Here is a 17,044-nt window from a genome sequence, read left to right on the forward strand (position 1 = left end):
CTTTTCCCATTTCTGTACGTTTCCTGCTGCAGTGCCTCAGAAGCAGCAAATAGGATTTGTCAATAGGATTTTTTCTTTGATCAATCTGGTGCAACCTTTACCCCAATTTTGCAATTTGTTTGCATTGATATACAGACCCTAGAGCAGGGCTCTTCAATCAGTTCTCCAAAGGGACCAGATCAGAAAACATTTAGTAGACAAGTCATAAATCTATTGTAGTTTCATTTTAGATGCATTTAATGATTTGAAAATTATATTTTAACATTTTGTTAGCATTTATAACTTTTGTACCACATATATTTACATTTCTGGAAGTTGCCAGTGTATTTCAGTTGGAAAAATTACACTTGGCTATCTAAGCAACTACAGCTCAACCCCATTATAGCGCGATCCGCTTATAATGCGGTCTAAACGGGGCTCCCGATTTAAAAACACCTCCTTTCGCCACGCGAGGACTTACCGGCATCTGCATTTCTCTCCTCTCACGCGGCGAAATATACGCAATCCTGGTTATAACGCGGTCTTATTCTGTGGATCCCAAGGACCATGTTATAACGGGGTTCAGCTGTATTATGAAATTAGCAGGAGCTAAAGGGCCCCATCAAGGTCCTTTGTGAGCCATTTTCTAAAGTAATGACACTGCTTCAGCATTAATAGGGTTGATTGAACATTCTACCCGATCAGCTGCTCCATCAATAGCTATCATCCTTTGCATGGCAATATCTAGAGTACATTTTTTGCAATGTATTGTACATGCTTCTCCCATTTATGTTCTGGTTCTTCATACCAACACGATCTTAAATAGTTTTTTTTTTTTTTTTTTTTTTTACAAATACTGTATATTTTTTCCCCCTTTAAGTTAAAATTTAAATGCTCTAAATACTGTATTTAGTTTAAGAGCTTTGTTTTTGTGTTGTATATTTAAGTGAAACCTTACTTTATGTGATTACCTTACTCAGTGTAGCATGTTCGTAGATGGTCAAACAGAGCTGACTCAGTGCTCCTCTTCCCCAAAGCCCATATTCAATATTCCACATGCCGAAAAATAGCTCCTTTTACATGCATGTTTGAATTAATGACATCATCTCCAGCGTTGGGTAAATGGCTTCAGAGCATACTGAAAAGAGGCCTTAGCCCATTTTTTTTTTAAGCCTGTGAAACAGTAAGACTCGCACAAGGTTTGAGGGATCTGGGTCTTCAGTCCAGATTTACTGATGGGAATCTGCATACCGTGCTGTCTCAATTAGTCAATTTAGGCTTGCAATGGCATGCTGTTCCTTTGATGCTTCTGCGTATGGTGCCCAAACCACTTAGTTGATTTCACGAAACTCCCAAGTCCCCTTAAAGTTATTTTACGTTTTGGCCTCTGATGGTGTGATCAGGTTTCTGCATAACCCAGCAGCAAAAGTTCTAAACTGGACATGGTCTCCCCCTCTCTGCAGACTTTGATGAATGCACCCTCTATGGCACCTGCAGCCAGACCTGCCTTAACACTGAAGGATCCTACTCTTGTAGCTGTGTAGAGGGATATCTGCTGCAGCCAGACAACAAGTCATGCAAAGCAAAAAATGGTATGTATTGTTTGTTTCATTTTTAACACATTTGCCTGTCTAATCCAGGGGCAAACAGTTAAATTATACAGCAGAAATGTCATTTTACTACTAGGCAATCTGTTTTGAGGGGAAGGGATTGAAGGTGCAGTCCCACTTATGACCAGACTGTTTAGACGACACTGATTGCTTAAATTTGCTACATAATCATTGATGCATTTTTTTTTTTTCAAATCAGGCAGGTGTATTAAAATTTGGAGGTTTGAAAGGCATCACAGTTTGTTTTGTTTTTGAGAGAGGGTTTTTTTTGGTTTAGCTTGTTACCTCCACACCACAGATGTATGCTAATCCTCTCTATGTCAGTAACCAGTCAAGGTAAGGTACTTAACATGCAGTATGATGAACAAGAACAGAGAACAAACACCATTCTCGAGCCATAATTAATATTTGCAAAAATTGCGAAAACTACTTTCAGAAATTCATTTAAAGGACTTGGTTATTATTATTTTGTAATAATAAAAAGGCATCCTTTACCATGATTTATCCCATTAAGCTGTTTATACTAGCATAAGTATCTCTCATCTAAGTTTGATCTTGATGGACAGACATTCTTTTTTTCAACCTCATCTGCTATGTAACTGTAAAAATAGTCCATGTTGGTTTTAAATGAGACTATACCTTTAAACTGAGCTTTATAGGCAGGGTATTTATGGTTTGTTTGAATAATGTTGTGCAATGTTTTTCATTTAACCCCCATTTGAAATGAAACATCTGACGCCTCAAAGTTCTGTATCCATTGTGTATTTTGGCTTCTTTACACCGTTTTACAACCTCAGGATATCATGCTCTGCATTCTTTAACAATAAGCCCCTGTCCAGGGTTTGGATTATGAATGTCCAGTTTGGTACTGGATTGGATTAGAATAGAGGCTATAACCATTTGTTGCCAGAAGGAAAACAGCAATATGCAAGGAGAGTAGGAAATGTCCTACCCCATGTCTGACCTTGCAGTCAAAGTCTGCATAGGGCTAAAGGTGAGAAGCAATCTTTAAAGCAGCATTGTAGGGTTTATCCCAACAAAAGTAAAACATTCCCCTTTTCATACCATATTAAAAGAATACAATATTTGAGTATTGTACAATATGCTGCCTGGCATGCCTTCCAAACCCCACATGTCTGTGGAAATCACAACCACAGAGAGCCTTATTTTGGTTTTAAACTTTGCATCCACTGATTGAACGAGTGGCAGGAGATCTTGTAGTCACCATGCAATGGGTTAAAACATACTGTAGTTCTACAAAAAGAGGGAGGAGTAGGGAGTGATCAACTATAAACCATACAAATTAACTAAAGAAATAATCGATAATTACTAGAAGGGTGCAAACTGTGAACTCAAGTGAATCAGAAAAATGATAAGCACAAAAGACAGTGTGCTCAAAAGAAAACATTCACTTAAATGCACACCCACTCAAATCTAAAATATACCTTTTATTAAGATTACTTAAAACATATATTACCGATTATGAGTGTAACGGTAATTAAAATAAAAATACTGTAGGTCTCTTTGAAAGAGATTTTAGTTTAGAGTGGCACTCCTACTATATACTGTATATAGTGGGTTTATGTTTATAGCTTGCAGGAACTGTATGTGAGATCTCTCTTTATGTATTATCTACTGTATGTATACTTAGGAAGATTTCCACCTAAACCACACATGCAATTGTAATAGGGAAATCAAACTCCATTAAAAGGAGTATTAATTAATGTTGTTATAACCTGAAATGCTGCCGTGCATGGTCCAAAAATATCTAAAATATTTAAGTGTTGAATGACCTAATTTCCAAATCACATATACTGTACTGTATGTTGGCCAGTCACCCACTTGAATATACAATACAGCATTATCTTTGAACTCCAGTACCATACCCCAGCAGTGCCTTTCTAATTATACAGCACATTTCAAAATATTGTCACCGGGCTATCCATGCACCGTAAACTAACCATCTTAAGAGTATCTAATAGAATTTCAGAGACTATACATTTGATTAATCTCTCTTTCTTTTTGTGTTTTGCCACTTAGAGCCAGTCGATAGACCCACAGTACTGCTAATTGCCAGTACTCAGAACATTCTTGCCACCTACTTAAGCGGCGCCCCTGTGTCTGCTATCACTCCCATCAGCACCAAGCAGACTACAGCCATGGACTTCAACTACATTGAGGAGACAGTGTGCTGGATCCACATGGGGGACAGTGCTTCCCAAACTATCCTAAAGTGTGCCAAGATCCCTAACCTGAAGGGCTTTACTGAGGAGCGCTCCATTAACATCTCACTGAGCCTTCACCGTAAGTTGTTCCTCTGGGAATCACAGCTTGTATTGTCTATACATGGGAAGCCCTCAACATTAAACGTTTCTGTTTCTCAATAGGATGAGAGTAGAGTGCTCATCAGATTTTTAAAGAGAGAGTACTTTCACAGGTAGGGAGAAATAACAACTTGTGCCAATATTTCATTCACATGCTGGTGTCTTCCTTAGGAGAAAACACATTGAATGATGGATAGTTGTATTTCTTTCTATTAGGATATGTCATTTTAGTGTTTCACACTCTAAATGATAACAATTCACTGTTTGAGTAGTTGCCATCTATGGTGAGTAGAATGCTTGTTCATGTAGGAACATACTGTATAGTAGTTGATGACTGAACGATAAGGCCACTTGACCACCAGTCTGCTTTATTCTTCATGTATCTTGCCAAACGGTGGACCCTGTGGTTTTATTATTTCCATGTTAGTCATGTGTCTAATCTATGCATTTTTATATTTGGTTGCCATGTTTGCCCCAAACACTACCTGGGTTCTATTTTGTGTTTCCCACCATCCCTCTCACATTTAGTCTAAATCCTACTCCTGTCTTATCATATATCATAGCTTATTCTTGTATGGAAGATGACTACTTTCTGTACTGTGTTTAGGCTTCTGAAGTCATTCATAATCACGAGGAAATACTCTTTATTGTTCTCCAATAGCCTGGATCCAAAAGCAGCCATCTCCTGTGGGGCTAAAATATGAGATTGATTATCTTCTGTTCTATTGACCGTATATACAGAAATGTATAAAGAATAGTGCAGGCACAGTAAGTCCCAGCCCTGTAGAGTTTACAATCTAATTTTTGTGCCCGATTCACAGAGAAATAAATTGACACGGTGCTGACCCTGGGATTCAAAGCAAGTCACCAGCTTCAAAAGCAGTACCACTTAGCGACTCCTTCAGCACAAGTTCATTCCAGCCCCTCTTCAGAATATGTAAAATAATAATAATTCTTTTAGCTTTGACCTTTATATTTTTTTTCTTGGCTGTCGGGTTCGTCAACATTTTGTGGATTCTTAACATCTAGTAGTGCAGCAGATGGAAGAATTATCCTTTAATCTCTATAGTGTTATAGAAACATACCAGGATTTAAAATATGTTAGCCATTTTGCCAAAGGCCAAGGTTAAGAAGGCGCCAGTATAACTAGATTAGTGTACAAGTCTTCAGAACTCCCATTCCAAGCTGTGCTCTCTCAGAGAGAATTTGAGTGCCAGTTTGATGTGTCATGGTCCTACGTATTACTGGCATAGCGAAGAGACAATCTGTACAGACAACAGCCAAAGACTTGGGGAATGATTCAAACTGAAGCTTAGTCATTTAGACTAGAGTACATTTCAATGCTTTACACGTGTGTGCAGCCAAAACAGGGAACTAGAGGAGGGAGGATGCAAAGAAAGCGCCTTCAGAGACACATTCGGGAAAGTCCGAACTGTGCAAACACCGATTGGAAGAGGAGGAGGAACTGGCCTCAAAAAAACCTGGCAGGAGACTGTCCTCCCACTTGGACCCTGATCTTGAGTTTCCCATAAACCACATGCTTTGTTGTAAGTGGAGCCAAATGTGTTGACTTTGTTTGGCTTTGCTTTTCGTAGTCTTTTTATTTTCTCCAGCTCCCCTCCCCTGAGTTCTATGTTTCTGCAGTAGAAATATCTCTTATTACATAAACATGCATACTTATGAGAAATAAGAATTAATGTATTCATACAATCACAGCAGGGGAAGGTGTGTGGCTGTAATGCAGTTTTTGTTTTTCTCTCTCTTCAATGAGCAACTTTTTTTTAGCCTTTTAGGTACAAGGTTTAACACCTTTGTATTTTATTCATTTAATGGAAATGCATGTGCATTTAGTTTCATTCATTATTTATAAGGTACCAACATATTCAGAGGCACAGTACAATGGAAGATGAAAGACAGACCATATCTGTATCGGATGATATACAAATGAAGACCATTTAGTTAGCAGTAACTTCTCACATACTGATCTGCAAGGTACATATAATAACTAGTTAGAGTAACTTACAATAGGGAAGAAGGAGAGAGTAATTTTGAGGTATAAATGAGGAGGAATAGTGGAGTGATCAAGGGATGCCACAGCTGCTCAATGGGATACAAAGGTTTGCGTTTAACCTGGGATAAATACCATGCCGCATATAGTTGATCCCTTGTAATCTTAATTGGGATGTTTTAATTTGGGATAGGGAGGGGACAAATACAATGATGTAAGGGTGCATGGTTATGATGAAAAATGTGCAGCCGTGATGTTTCTTGTATCCAGTCCTAACACATACTGTATTTGTACAGACCATATCCCATCCAATAATGTCGTAGAACATGACCAGCATGTGGCAGCCATACCGTGTGTATGTTTCATGTCAGATGAGCAAAGGTAGTTGTGTTTAAGTGAACCTCCTTTGCAGATCTGATGAATGAAAATAGTACCAACCACTATACCCCAGTTATCTTCAGGTTTTTCCTGCTCATGTCATCAGTGGCTATTTATCAAGGCACAGTAACAACTTATAAACAATTTCAATGGAATGCAGGCCCTGTATAAAATGATAACCCACATGTTGCTTCGTACCATCATATCCACATGATTTATTGCACTTTCTTAGTAGTAATATGAAGTAAAGGTAGAGTGAGGTATTCATCGAATGTGTATATTTTAAACTAGCTGACAGGGTTGTACACACTTATACCTTTGCACTCTCCTGCTGATCTAAAATTAATTATAATAGACAGGTGACTGGTGACTGGATCATTGTTAAGCTAAATTAATCATGTCTGCAGCATATAAGCATTTAATATAACCACCCCCAAGCCCATCATGGTGCTAAGCTCCAGGAATGTTTAAATAATTTCCGAATCAGATTCTTTCCGGGATAAAATACATTAAAACTCAGGGGCATAAAGGGTTTGCTTTGTCGTGCAAGCACACGCGGTAAATCTGATTATTACTGAAGCACGTACTGTTACGGGGACAGCTTAAAAGTTAAGAGACGATAATTACTTGACTCTTTCACCACTGAGTCCTATATGAGTCTACACCGTGCCATCTGCATGCATAGAGTTTAAAGAAAGCATACAGTATACATCCACAGTGTTCAATGTTCAGAGTTCCATCAAAAGTAGCAGTACTTAAATATAGGAGCAAGTAATTGCTTTAAATAAGGACCCTAAACTGTTTTGGGGTCGTTTTTGTTATCAAGTTCTTTTTTTGAAATAAAGGTTTTCAAATTTGATAATTGCAAAAAAAAAAAAAAAAAAGTTACTTAAACTACTGGATTTAAGATGTTATTTGCTAGAAGGGAATCCAGCAGTGAAAGGCGTTGATTCTCAAAACTATCCACTTGGGACCTCTGGCCACACCATGTTTTAGGACTAATTAATGCATTTGCACATTATTTGCATGGGGATAGAATATCGGTTGGTTGCTTCAAAATCCTTGACCCAGGGAGAGGTTCTAGAACCACTGAATGAAAGTATTGCTTAAGTTTAATATCCATAATACACAGGTTACATATTTGTATTCGGTTACGTCTGATAGTTGCACTATGATGAGAAGTGCATTATTGCCCTGCTAATTAACTAAAAGTAGAGGCATATCATCATTAGAAGATATACCACTTTGTAGGACCTGAAGCATTATGTTTAGAATAATTATAAATAAAATAATAGTGTAGTGTACGTGATCCCCAAGACTATGATCCTATTATTAGCCCCTTGCTGGTTCCTCCAGCAATGAGGCGGTTAAGAGCTCAAAATCATCCATGGATTATGTTTTGTATATGGCTGCACAGCCTCTATGGGGTTTTGTGTGCGTGCATATGGTTAGCATGTTATCTACAATATTCCTGCCCAGGCAGACATTTAATTATAGAAGTAATTAGAGACTTCTTGGACTCTCCCCACGGTGCAGAGATCTGCATATAATCCCCATGCAATTGTTTCCCACATTTCAGACCCCTATAATCGGTCTTGTGCAGAAAGGCAGTTTAGCATTGAAAAACAGCATTGTGTAGCCAAAGGCTGGCACAGTCTATTATTACAGGGTGATAACTGAGCCTGTGGGAGAGTGGAGATGGAAGTCAAAGGAAAGCAATGGAGATAACACTGGGCTCCTCTTAAAGCATTCTACACATTTGGCAAAAACATCTGCTCCATTTACAGCAGCAGCCTCTTAAATAAGCATTTTCAGAACAACAAAGGAAAACAACTTCTATAGAAAACACGCAGAATGCTTTTTATATCATTAAAGTGCAGTACGTTCTAAATAAACCTGTACAACAAAGAAGTTAAAGATCAAGTGTGAAAAAAACATTCATATACGAATAAAATGGCATAGAGCAGTAGAGTGTTTGAATTATTTTGTTTATAGACGCATGAGTGGCTACCCCTAAATGTGCTCTCTAAGTTAGAGTGCCATACTGCCATACACGAGTTTCCCAGAGCAGCTTCCTGGCTCTTGCTTCTTCACAGTTGCTTCCCCCAGGCTGTGCAAAGCTTTTGAGCAACATCTACTTTGCTTCCTCAAAAAAAATGCTTTAGTGCTGGACAATTTCTCTCCTTCCCAGTTCCCCCTTAGGGGAGAGAGATCGCAGAGCCGAAAGAATTATTCTGTTTGACGTGATCATCAGCCGGAGCAAGTTACGATCTTCCATTAGTTTTTGCATGCCAAGACCCGCCCCTGAAAAGGGAGTCATAGCGCAGGGTATCAGTGACTGCTCCTTTCTTCCCTGCCCATCGGGGATCAGCAGCTAACCTGGGTACTTGTCATTGGGCAGTGAATGGGAATGGACCCAGAGCTGGCATGTGGGCAGGGCACTGTTTACACAGCCAAAAGCAGGAGCCACCATACACTCAAAATAATTATTTCATCTTTACCCCTTTTTCTACTATCTAATTTCCCATCAATTCTATGCTATTTATTCTCTCCCTCAACCCATGAAATGTCGTTACAAGTGAACAGCAATGGCTGCAGTCCCCTCTGGCAAAGAAGGGAGTTAACTTCGATCAGGGGTGGCCAACTCCAGTCTTCAAGGGCCACCAACAGGTCAGGTTTTTAAGACATCTCTGCTTCAGCACAGGTGGCTCAATCAGTGGCTCAGTTGTTGACTGAAGCAGGGATATCCTGAACACCTGGCCTGTTGGTGGCCCTTGAGGACAGGAGTTGACCACCCCTGATTTAGATGGCTCAGCCATTATTAATGTTTGGTAGCTTTGCATATTTAATCCCGGAAGTTTAAAAAGGTTCAAATGAATATATCACAGATAAAGCACTGTGTTCTGCTTTTCTTAAGGGTTATATGTGGTGGAACAATAAATCATATATTCCAAAGTTGCAGTGAGCATAGTTAGGTCGTTAAGATGTTTTTTTTTTTTTAAATAAAAGTCAATGGCAACCAGGAGTCCAAACAAAAATTAGCGAAAAGTGTTAGTTTCACGATTAAATATATATTATGGGTGAAATTAGGAAGCAAACGCAGTTTCAAAAGAAAAAATTGGACCTTGTAATTGGCATATTTCCAATGTGATTCTATGCAATCTAGAGACTTTAATCAACATTGCGTTACTATTTGGAGAAACAGACGTGGACGAGAATGTCATGATGATATGGAAGCGGCGTTGTGATACTGGGATTGCACTTTTAAAGAAGTGTTGCAAGTTTTGTTTAGTGGAGGACGATCAGAAAGCGCATGCCAGCGTAGGAGAGTAATGTATATACCTGCCAACTAACTCCGGGTCAACAATGTCATAGTGATCCAGTCCTGTTTTTCTATTCCTATTTGCTAGGCTGTTGGCAACGTTGGTATGAAATAGTAAAATCTGAATTTAGACTAATCTAGATTATCACACACTGCTGACCTGGAGTTACCTAGATGGCACATACTGTATAAACATAATGTGGACATTTAGTCTGCTACAGCCGAAAGATTGCCTGTAAAACCGTATACATTGCTACAATAAAAGGATTTTATGTAAACATTTGAACAGAGTCGTTGTTTGAGACGCTTTAGCTATGAGGAACTAAGAGCTTTTTGTTTGACTTTGCTATATGCAGAAACTACATCAATAATCTGACAGACGTGTTTGCTGAACCTCACCCCTGGAAGTTTTATATTCCCACAATTACAGTGATACAATATATAGAATAAAAGTCAGACTCTTTTTTTGTTTCTATAAAAGGGATCCACATGTGAGAAAGGAGCATGCCGTTAACCCCTTGGAGAAAATCCCATTGTAGATTGTTTGTAGGCTGTGAGCTGTGATACTTGTTCGGAACCTCAGAAGTTTTTCAGAGATGAAAGTATAGTGTACAGAGTGTTAACTCCTGAGAGGTTTTTTTTCAAGTATACTTTCTTGAAGTTACTGACAATGCACTTGAAGTAGAGACCTTTGAGGTTACACTGGAATTTAATTTATGAAGGACTCTTATGTTGGTCCAATTAAACGTTTCATAACTTTACAACCAATCTCCACTTCTCCGAGGCCATTATGGCTACAAGCCATGTAATATGCATGTTTTCATTAATGAAACATGCATGCATGCGTGCGCTTTCTGATGCATAGATTCTGCAGAGCATCTTTACGTCCTTGAGCCACTATTGCTCCCCTAATAAATATGCAATGAAACAGTTTACTTCTCAGGAAAGTTTGAAACTACATACATTTGAATACTACTTAGGCCCAGATGCACAAAAGGGTGTCATGCTTTAGCATGCCTCAGTTTCCATTCATATGAATGGGAATAAATGCGTGTTAAAAATTAGTAATCTGATTACTATGTCTGATAGGGGTACCCCCACATCAGCACTTAGTAAATCTACACCATAGGCCCATTCATTGTGCAGGATTTTAGTCCTATTCAACTAAATGGAGTTAATCTCTATTCTAGCTTTAGAATGTTCGAGGCCTTGGCATTCTCCATACCAAAATGTTGCAAACATCTAGAACCACACAACTACAGACTACCCAAATTTTAAGAATCTGCTCCCTGTGTGTATTCCCCGCCCACCAGAAGGACACGCTCCCACAGTGTGAAATCTGGCCGGACACCACTTTTTCATGGTCCGCCCCGTGTGATGTGTACAATTAAAAGGGAGACCGTGCGAAGGTGGGGACCATGTGAGGCAGCAGGTCTAGGATTATAATCACTCCGGTTATTTCTGGAAATGTTAGAGATTGGGCAATTTTTTTTTTTAAAGTCTGTGATTGAGAAACTAAATGTTTTTTGTTTTCCTGGCACAGGTTACCCATTGAACGTGCCAAAACAGTAGGTCGTCATTTCTTGAAAACATTTGATGGCTGTTCTAATTTTGTTCATGTTGATTGGCACTAAGTTTATAATCCAGTGCCTCTGACTAAGCATGGGTGGAACAGTCACACTTTTTTATATTTATTCACAAACGTACTGTGGGACTCGTTCCTCTTTCTGCTTTTTTTTTTGTACTGGTTTCCCCAATTCTTTAGTTCCGCCTTCTTGCACAATAAACGAGGAGACTGATAAATAACAAAAAAAAAAAAACCCCCCGATTATTTTGGTGAATAAGAATACACTATTAAACGTTTATTTGCAAATGGACTATACGCCATTTAGAAAAAATAGTAATTTGAAGGTCTTCAGGTAAGGTAATAACTGCGTGTTTAATATATCAAGAAAGGTCAAAACATTAAGAAAATGATCAAAATAAGGGATATTGCAAGTAATGGGGGTCCTGGTTTTGCTGTGTGCTGCCATGTTCCCCCCCCCCCCCCCCCCCGATGTTGTTTATGATTCTGTCAGTGACAAGCACCAAGTGATGATTACTGCAGATCTGCAGGAGGGCGGGAGGTGTTTAAAAGGCTGGGATTTCAAAATAATTTAAAGCAGTACTCCCCCATACCCTTCAGAAACCTAGATCACCTTAAAGCATCAAACATGTGAAATCTTATATGGCTTTTAAAAATGAATCTGTTCTTTAGTATTAGTATTTTTGTTCTTTGTTTTTATGCAACTCTTAATGTCATTTTTAATGAGTTTTAAAGCATCCTTTGATTTCTATAGTAGGTTTTATCTAACCTCCCAAGCAGTGCAAGATATTTGCAACACTTTCTTGATTGGGATCATTTGTTACCAATGTTCCCAGCAGTTTGAGCTGCAAACTGTAACAATACATAATGTTACCTTAGTAATGTATGGATACATTGTAGCTGCTGAGTTTCACTGACTGAAGCAGCCGTTGTGTTAGGTACACAATCCAGACTTTTGCAGATTTATAACCGGAGCACCAAACGATTGATAGTTTAGGTGAGAATGTAGAATTATACATTAACAAATGCTTTACAGGCACACCATTGTAACCTTTAGGCTCCACTGGTCTGGAGAGAGCGTCATTTTTTTTCTCCAAACTTTTTTCCTTTATTGGAGACGTGTAAAGGTTACAAACAATGGGTACATCACTTCCATACATAGTACAGTGGAGTCATTGGCACATGACCGCAGAATATATCGAATGTCCCAATAATCCTTTTCCTGTTTTTTTTGGTACCAAAAGAGGGGGAGACGCAGGGTGGGATGATAGATGGGGACGACAAAAAGGGGGGTAGGAGGGGGGGGAGGGGAGGGGTAGGGTATCTCTCCGGTCCATTCCTATCCTTTGGTGCTTAATTAATAGTTGGAACCTGTGGCAGAGGCAGGTCGCCTGAGTTGGGCCAGGGTTCCCATGTGTTATAAAATTGGGGCATTTTTTGTTTCAGCATGGCCGTGAGTTTTTCCATGTTCCTAACTATGTTTATCCTATTCACTACTGTCCTTCTCGAGGGTGCCTTTGCTTGCTTCCAGGCCGCCGCAACTGAGCATCTCGCCGCCGTGAGTATAGCTGAGGTCAGCCTGGCCGTAGGGGCCGGGAGGTCCTCTATTGGTTTACCCAGCACGTATGTCAGGGGGTCCAAGGGGACCTCTAGGCCCAGGGTATCGTCCAGGAGTCTCTGAATTGTAGCCCAGAACCTCTGGATCTCTGGACATGACCACCAAATGTGGGCCATGTCCCCCTTTTGTCCACATCCTCTCCAGCATAGGTCAGCCGTGCCGGGGAAGATCTGGCTCAGTCTACTCGGGGTCAGGTACCACTGAAATAGTATTTTATAAATATTTTCTTTTGTGACTGTGCATATTGAGGTTTTGGAAGCTGCTTCCCAAACGTCCTCCCAGTCCTCCAGATCCATTGATGTATTAAGGTCTGCGCTTGAGAGCGTCATTTTAACCTCCCGGACACTTAATATTTCAAATGCCTGAATCAGGCATCAGATTAAATAAACAAACTAAGAAACAACCAAGGGAAAAGAAATGCAAATAAACTGTGCAAACTGCTATGTTTAAGTGGCAAGAGATCATATTTTGTTGTTCAGATTCTAACTTGTACATTTTCTTTTTAAACATACATGTTTTACATCTTTATTGCTTTACTGTCATTATCTGTGACTATGTTTGAACGAGTGTGAAGGCAGTGGCCTTTTTTCTATGGTGCTAGATAATTTACTAGCATTGTACCTTTCTATCTGGTATGGAGTCACATGTCAGATGTCATAAATCACAAAGCATTCCGCGGACCTCATTATCTTTCTCTTTCTCTCTCCCTCTTTCTCTCTCTTTCTCTCTCTCTCTCTCTCTCTTTCTCTCTCTTCCTCTCTCTTTCTCTCTCTCCCCTTTTCTCTCTCTCTCTTTTTATTTCTCTCTCTCTCTCTTTCTCTCTCTCTCTTTCTCTCTCTTTCTCTCTCTCTTTCTCTCTCTCAGAATCAAGAAGGGCGATTCGTCTTTCCGAATTGTTTGTTTTAGATCACTGACAGTCCACATGGCGGGATCGTGCAATCTGTTAGTGGATTTTTAAAAATCCGTCAACGTATTGAAGAATCCGTGGATTTGTTTCTTAAAAATCCAACAACTGATTGTAGACAAATGGCGGTTTTGTACAAATCTGCACGGACTGAAACTGTAACAATCCGTCGATGGCTTTTACCCAGCGGAATGGATTTTGAATGGAAAGCTCAGGAAATCCGGGAAACGGATTGTGACAGTTTTGCTCATCTCAAACCTCTAGCTGAGTGCTTGTGGTGGATGAGTGCCCGTTGGTTGAGGTTGAAGCCAGATAAGACAGAAAGTGCTTGTGGTGGGAGCTGGCCATCTGATGAGACTAGGTCAACTAACTGGCCTTAAAGCAGCAATACTACATCTCCCCCCCCCCCCCTTTTCTATTCTTAGTTGTATATGTAAAGCATGGGGGACAATGTATAATTCTACATTCTTACCTAAGCTGGCAATCGTTTGGTGCTCCTGTTATAAATCTCTACTAATCCGGATTTGTGTGCCTAACATAATGGCTATGAATAATAATAATTTTTTAAAATACAGTAAGTATTATTTAATAGAAGGGAGCGCAATATTTTTTTCCCTGTGGCCCCCCTGCCGGCTGTTCCCCTCTCTACGCGCCCCCCCTCTTACCTCGGCTCCGGCGTCTGGGCAGCATGACGTCACTTTGCCATGGCAATGTGATGTCACATGACCTCGTGGCGTCATTTGATGCTGCGTTGCCATGGCGACACGTCTCTAGAAACCGTCTGAGCCAAGGTAAGTACAGTTTACAGAGGAAAAACCAGCGCAAAACGCATATAGTGAAGTAAGTTCAATATGAAAATTTATAATAATTAGGTAATATATCTGCGTACATCAGATTGAATAAAAACAGGCACTTCGTGTACTAGGACATGTGTTACCAGACACCGCACGCTGAGGACAGCAGGAGCAGTCTCACTGACGGACACCCTCTGATGGTATGCGGCTGGAACCTCGGAGTGAATCCACTGTAGTTAGGTAACTGCACTCAAGCCGTCATCAAGGAGCTTTCCTCTGATGTTAGACGGCTCCCATCTGGTGACTGGCTTGTGTATGGAATGATTCCGATGTAGGAGGAGTGTAGAGCCACAGTCACACTGGCAATCCAGTTGCTCCACACGATTTGCGGCAAGCCGCCAAGCGATGACGGCCGCCGGCTGTTTCAGCGCCGCTCGTGGTGGTAATTGGAGCCCGCTAAAACCTCGAGGGGTGATTAGATTGACTAAGGATACCCGTGGATATTGGGGGATCAATCGTGTAATAACAATCCAACGCGTTTCATAGCGCAAGGCTACTGCTTCAGGGATTATTTTTTACTTGAAACCACGAGTATTTACACCCCATGGTCGCATCTGATTGGTTACGTGGGATGCCACGGCTTGAGTGCAGTTACCTAACTACAGTGGATCCACTCCGAGGTTCCAGCCGCATACCATCAGAGGGTGTCCGTCAGTGAGACTGCTCCTGCTGTCCTCGGCGTGCGGTGTCTGGTAACACATGTCCTAGTACATGAAGTGCCTGTTTTTATTCAATCTGATGTACGCAGATATATTACCTAATTATTATAAATTTTCATATTGAACTTACTTCACTATATGCGTTTTGCGCTGTTTTTTCTTCTTTATCACTACTCTATAGGGGTGCCGAGCCACTCCAATATCAGCAGCTGCAGACGCCTATCACCTAATAGAGTTTGTTGTTATTTTTATATATATCACAGAGGTGTTTAAAACTTGTCCCTGAAGAAGCTCCTTTGCTGGAGGGAAACGCGCGTTGGACGCGCAATGTTGTCAGTCTCCTACTTGGAGCTGTTTTAATGTACAGTAGTGTTTATAGGTTCCTGGGTCAGTGTGCACAGTTCCTGACACTTGGCTAATTTGAGTCCAGTGTTTACATGCCAGTGAGTCTCTGTCTTCACCTCCTACCTAGTGCACCATGCACCTTTGCAGTACATGTGCCTGAGACTAATCATCTTTGTTTGCTGTGAGTGTTAGCTCTTCACTCATAGTTTATGCACCTATTAAACTTATCCTACGATTTATAGAGGTGTATAATACTATATCACGGGACTAGGAGGGCTGTTTACTTATTCACCAATTTCATATAGTCTCGCTGGCTAATTTATACTCACCATCTGGTCTGTTAGCTGACCCAGAGGGGATCACACCCTGACTTATAGCATCATATGCCACCTATATCCCACCTTCATTAGCAGGGTAATTGGGATAGCAAGCTATATTTATGTGTTGGCATAGATGCTCGATACTTTTGGTTTAATCTATTTTTAATTTACGTTACACTATTCTACGGTAATATATGTTTTAAGTGATTTGCTCATTAAAAGTTAATTTTTATATACATAGTGGTGTGCAGTTAAGTGAATTCTTTGAGGGCCACAATTACCCTGTGCTCCCTCCTCTTTTTTCTGATGTACGCAGATATATTACCTAATTATTATAAATTTTCATATTGAACTTACTTCACTATATGCGTTTTGCGCTGCTTTTTCTTCTTTATCACTACTCTATAGGGGTGCCGAGCCACTCCAATATCAGCAGCTGCAGACGCCTATCACCTAATAGAGTTTGTTGTTATTTTTATATATATATATCACAGAGGTGTTTAATTCCATGGGTGGCTAATTGTGTCGCATTCATAATAGGGTTGTACTATAGAACGCACTTGTACATTTTTCTTTGTTCACAGTTTACAGAGGCCTTCGCCGCTTACCCGACAATCCCCAGTTTGCACACCGCTGATCTAATACCACAGATCTAATATCGCAGAACTGATTTATTTTAAAAGAAGCCATATAAGATTTCCCATGTTTTTGCTTCTTTAGCTTTTTGGGGGTTCTTAGTAGATAAACTCTGACAACGTGCAGAATCTTGGTGCTGTCTTTGATTCTGTCTTGACACTTCAACATAGGTGTCAGCTGTGATCAAATCCTCATTCTTTCACATGCGCATAGTGAGGATTCAGCATTTGATCCCCCTGGATTATGCCTTTGTTTCCTAACACCTGGACTACTGCAATGCACATTACCTGCTACGGCCGGAAACAGAGATGCGCCCCCTGCAGTTGGGGCAGGAATCTGTGGCCAGCATCAGACCACTCTTGCCACATGACACATTCTCTGTTTTCTAGTCTGCACTGGCAGCTTGTAAAATGGGAAATCTGTTTCAAGATGAACTGAGTGACTTTTGAAGCACTATATTAAAAGGGTCCCAGCGACCAGAAAGCGCTTCTAGTTCTCTGCA

The 17,044-nt window shown here is 40.2% G+C and overlaps 1 protein-coding gene across 2 annotated transcripts in view; it reads left to right on the forward strand.

The window, feature by feature from the left end:
* The window catches only part of LRP1 (LDL receptor related protein 1), a 374,671-nt gene that overhangs the window by 175,863 nt on the left and 181,764 nt on the right, over positions 1-17,044 (forward strand). For both annotated transcript variants that reach the window (XM_075591499.1, XM_075591500.1), the window contains exons 5-6: positions 1,443-1,571; positions 3,630-3,893. In XM_075591499.1, the coding sequence (XP_075447614.1) occupies positions 1,443-1,571; positions 3,630-3,893 (393 nt within the window). The remainder of the gene's footprint in view (positions 1-1,442; positions 1,572-3,629; positions 3,894-17,044) is intronic.

This window comes from Ascaphus truei, chromosome 3 (assembly GCF_040206685.1).
Source record: "Ascaphus truei isolate aAscTru1 chromosome 3, aAscTru1.hap1, whole genome shotgun sequence".
NCBI classification, from domain to species: domain Eukaryota; kingdom Metazoa; phylum Chordata; class Amphibia; order Anura; family Ascaphidae; genus Ascaphus; species Ascaphus truei.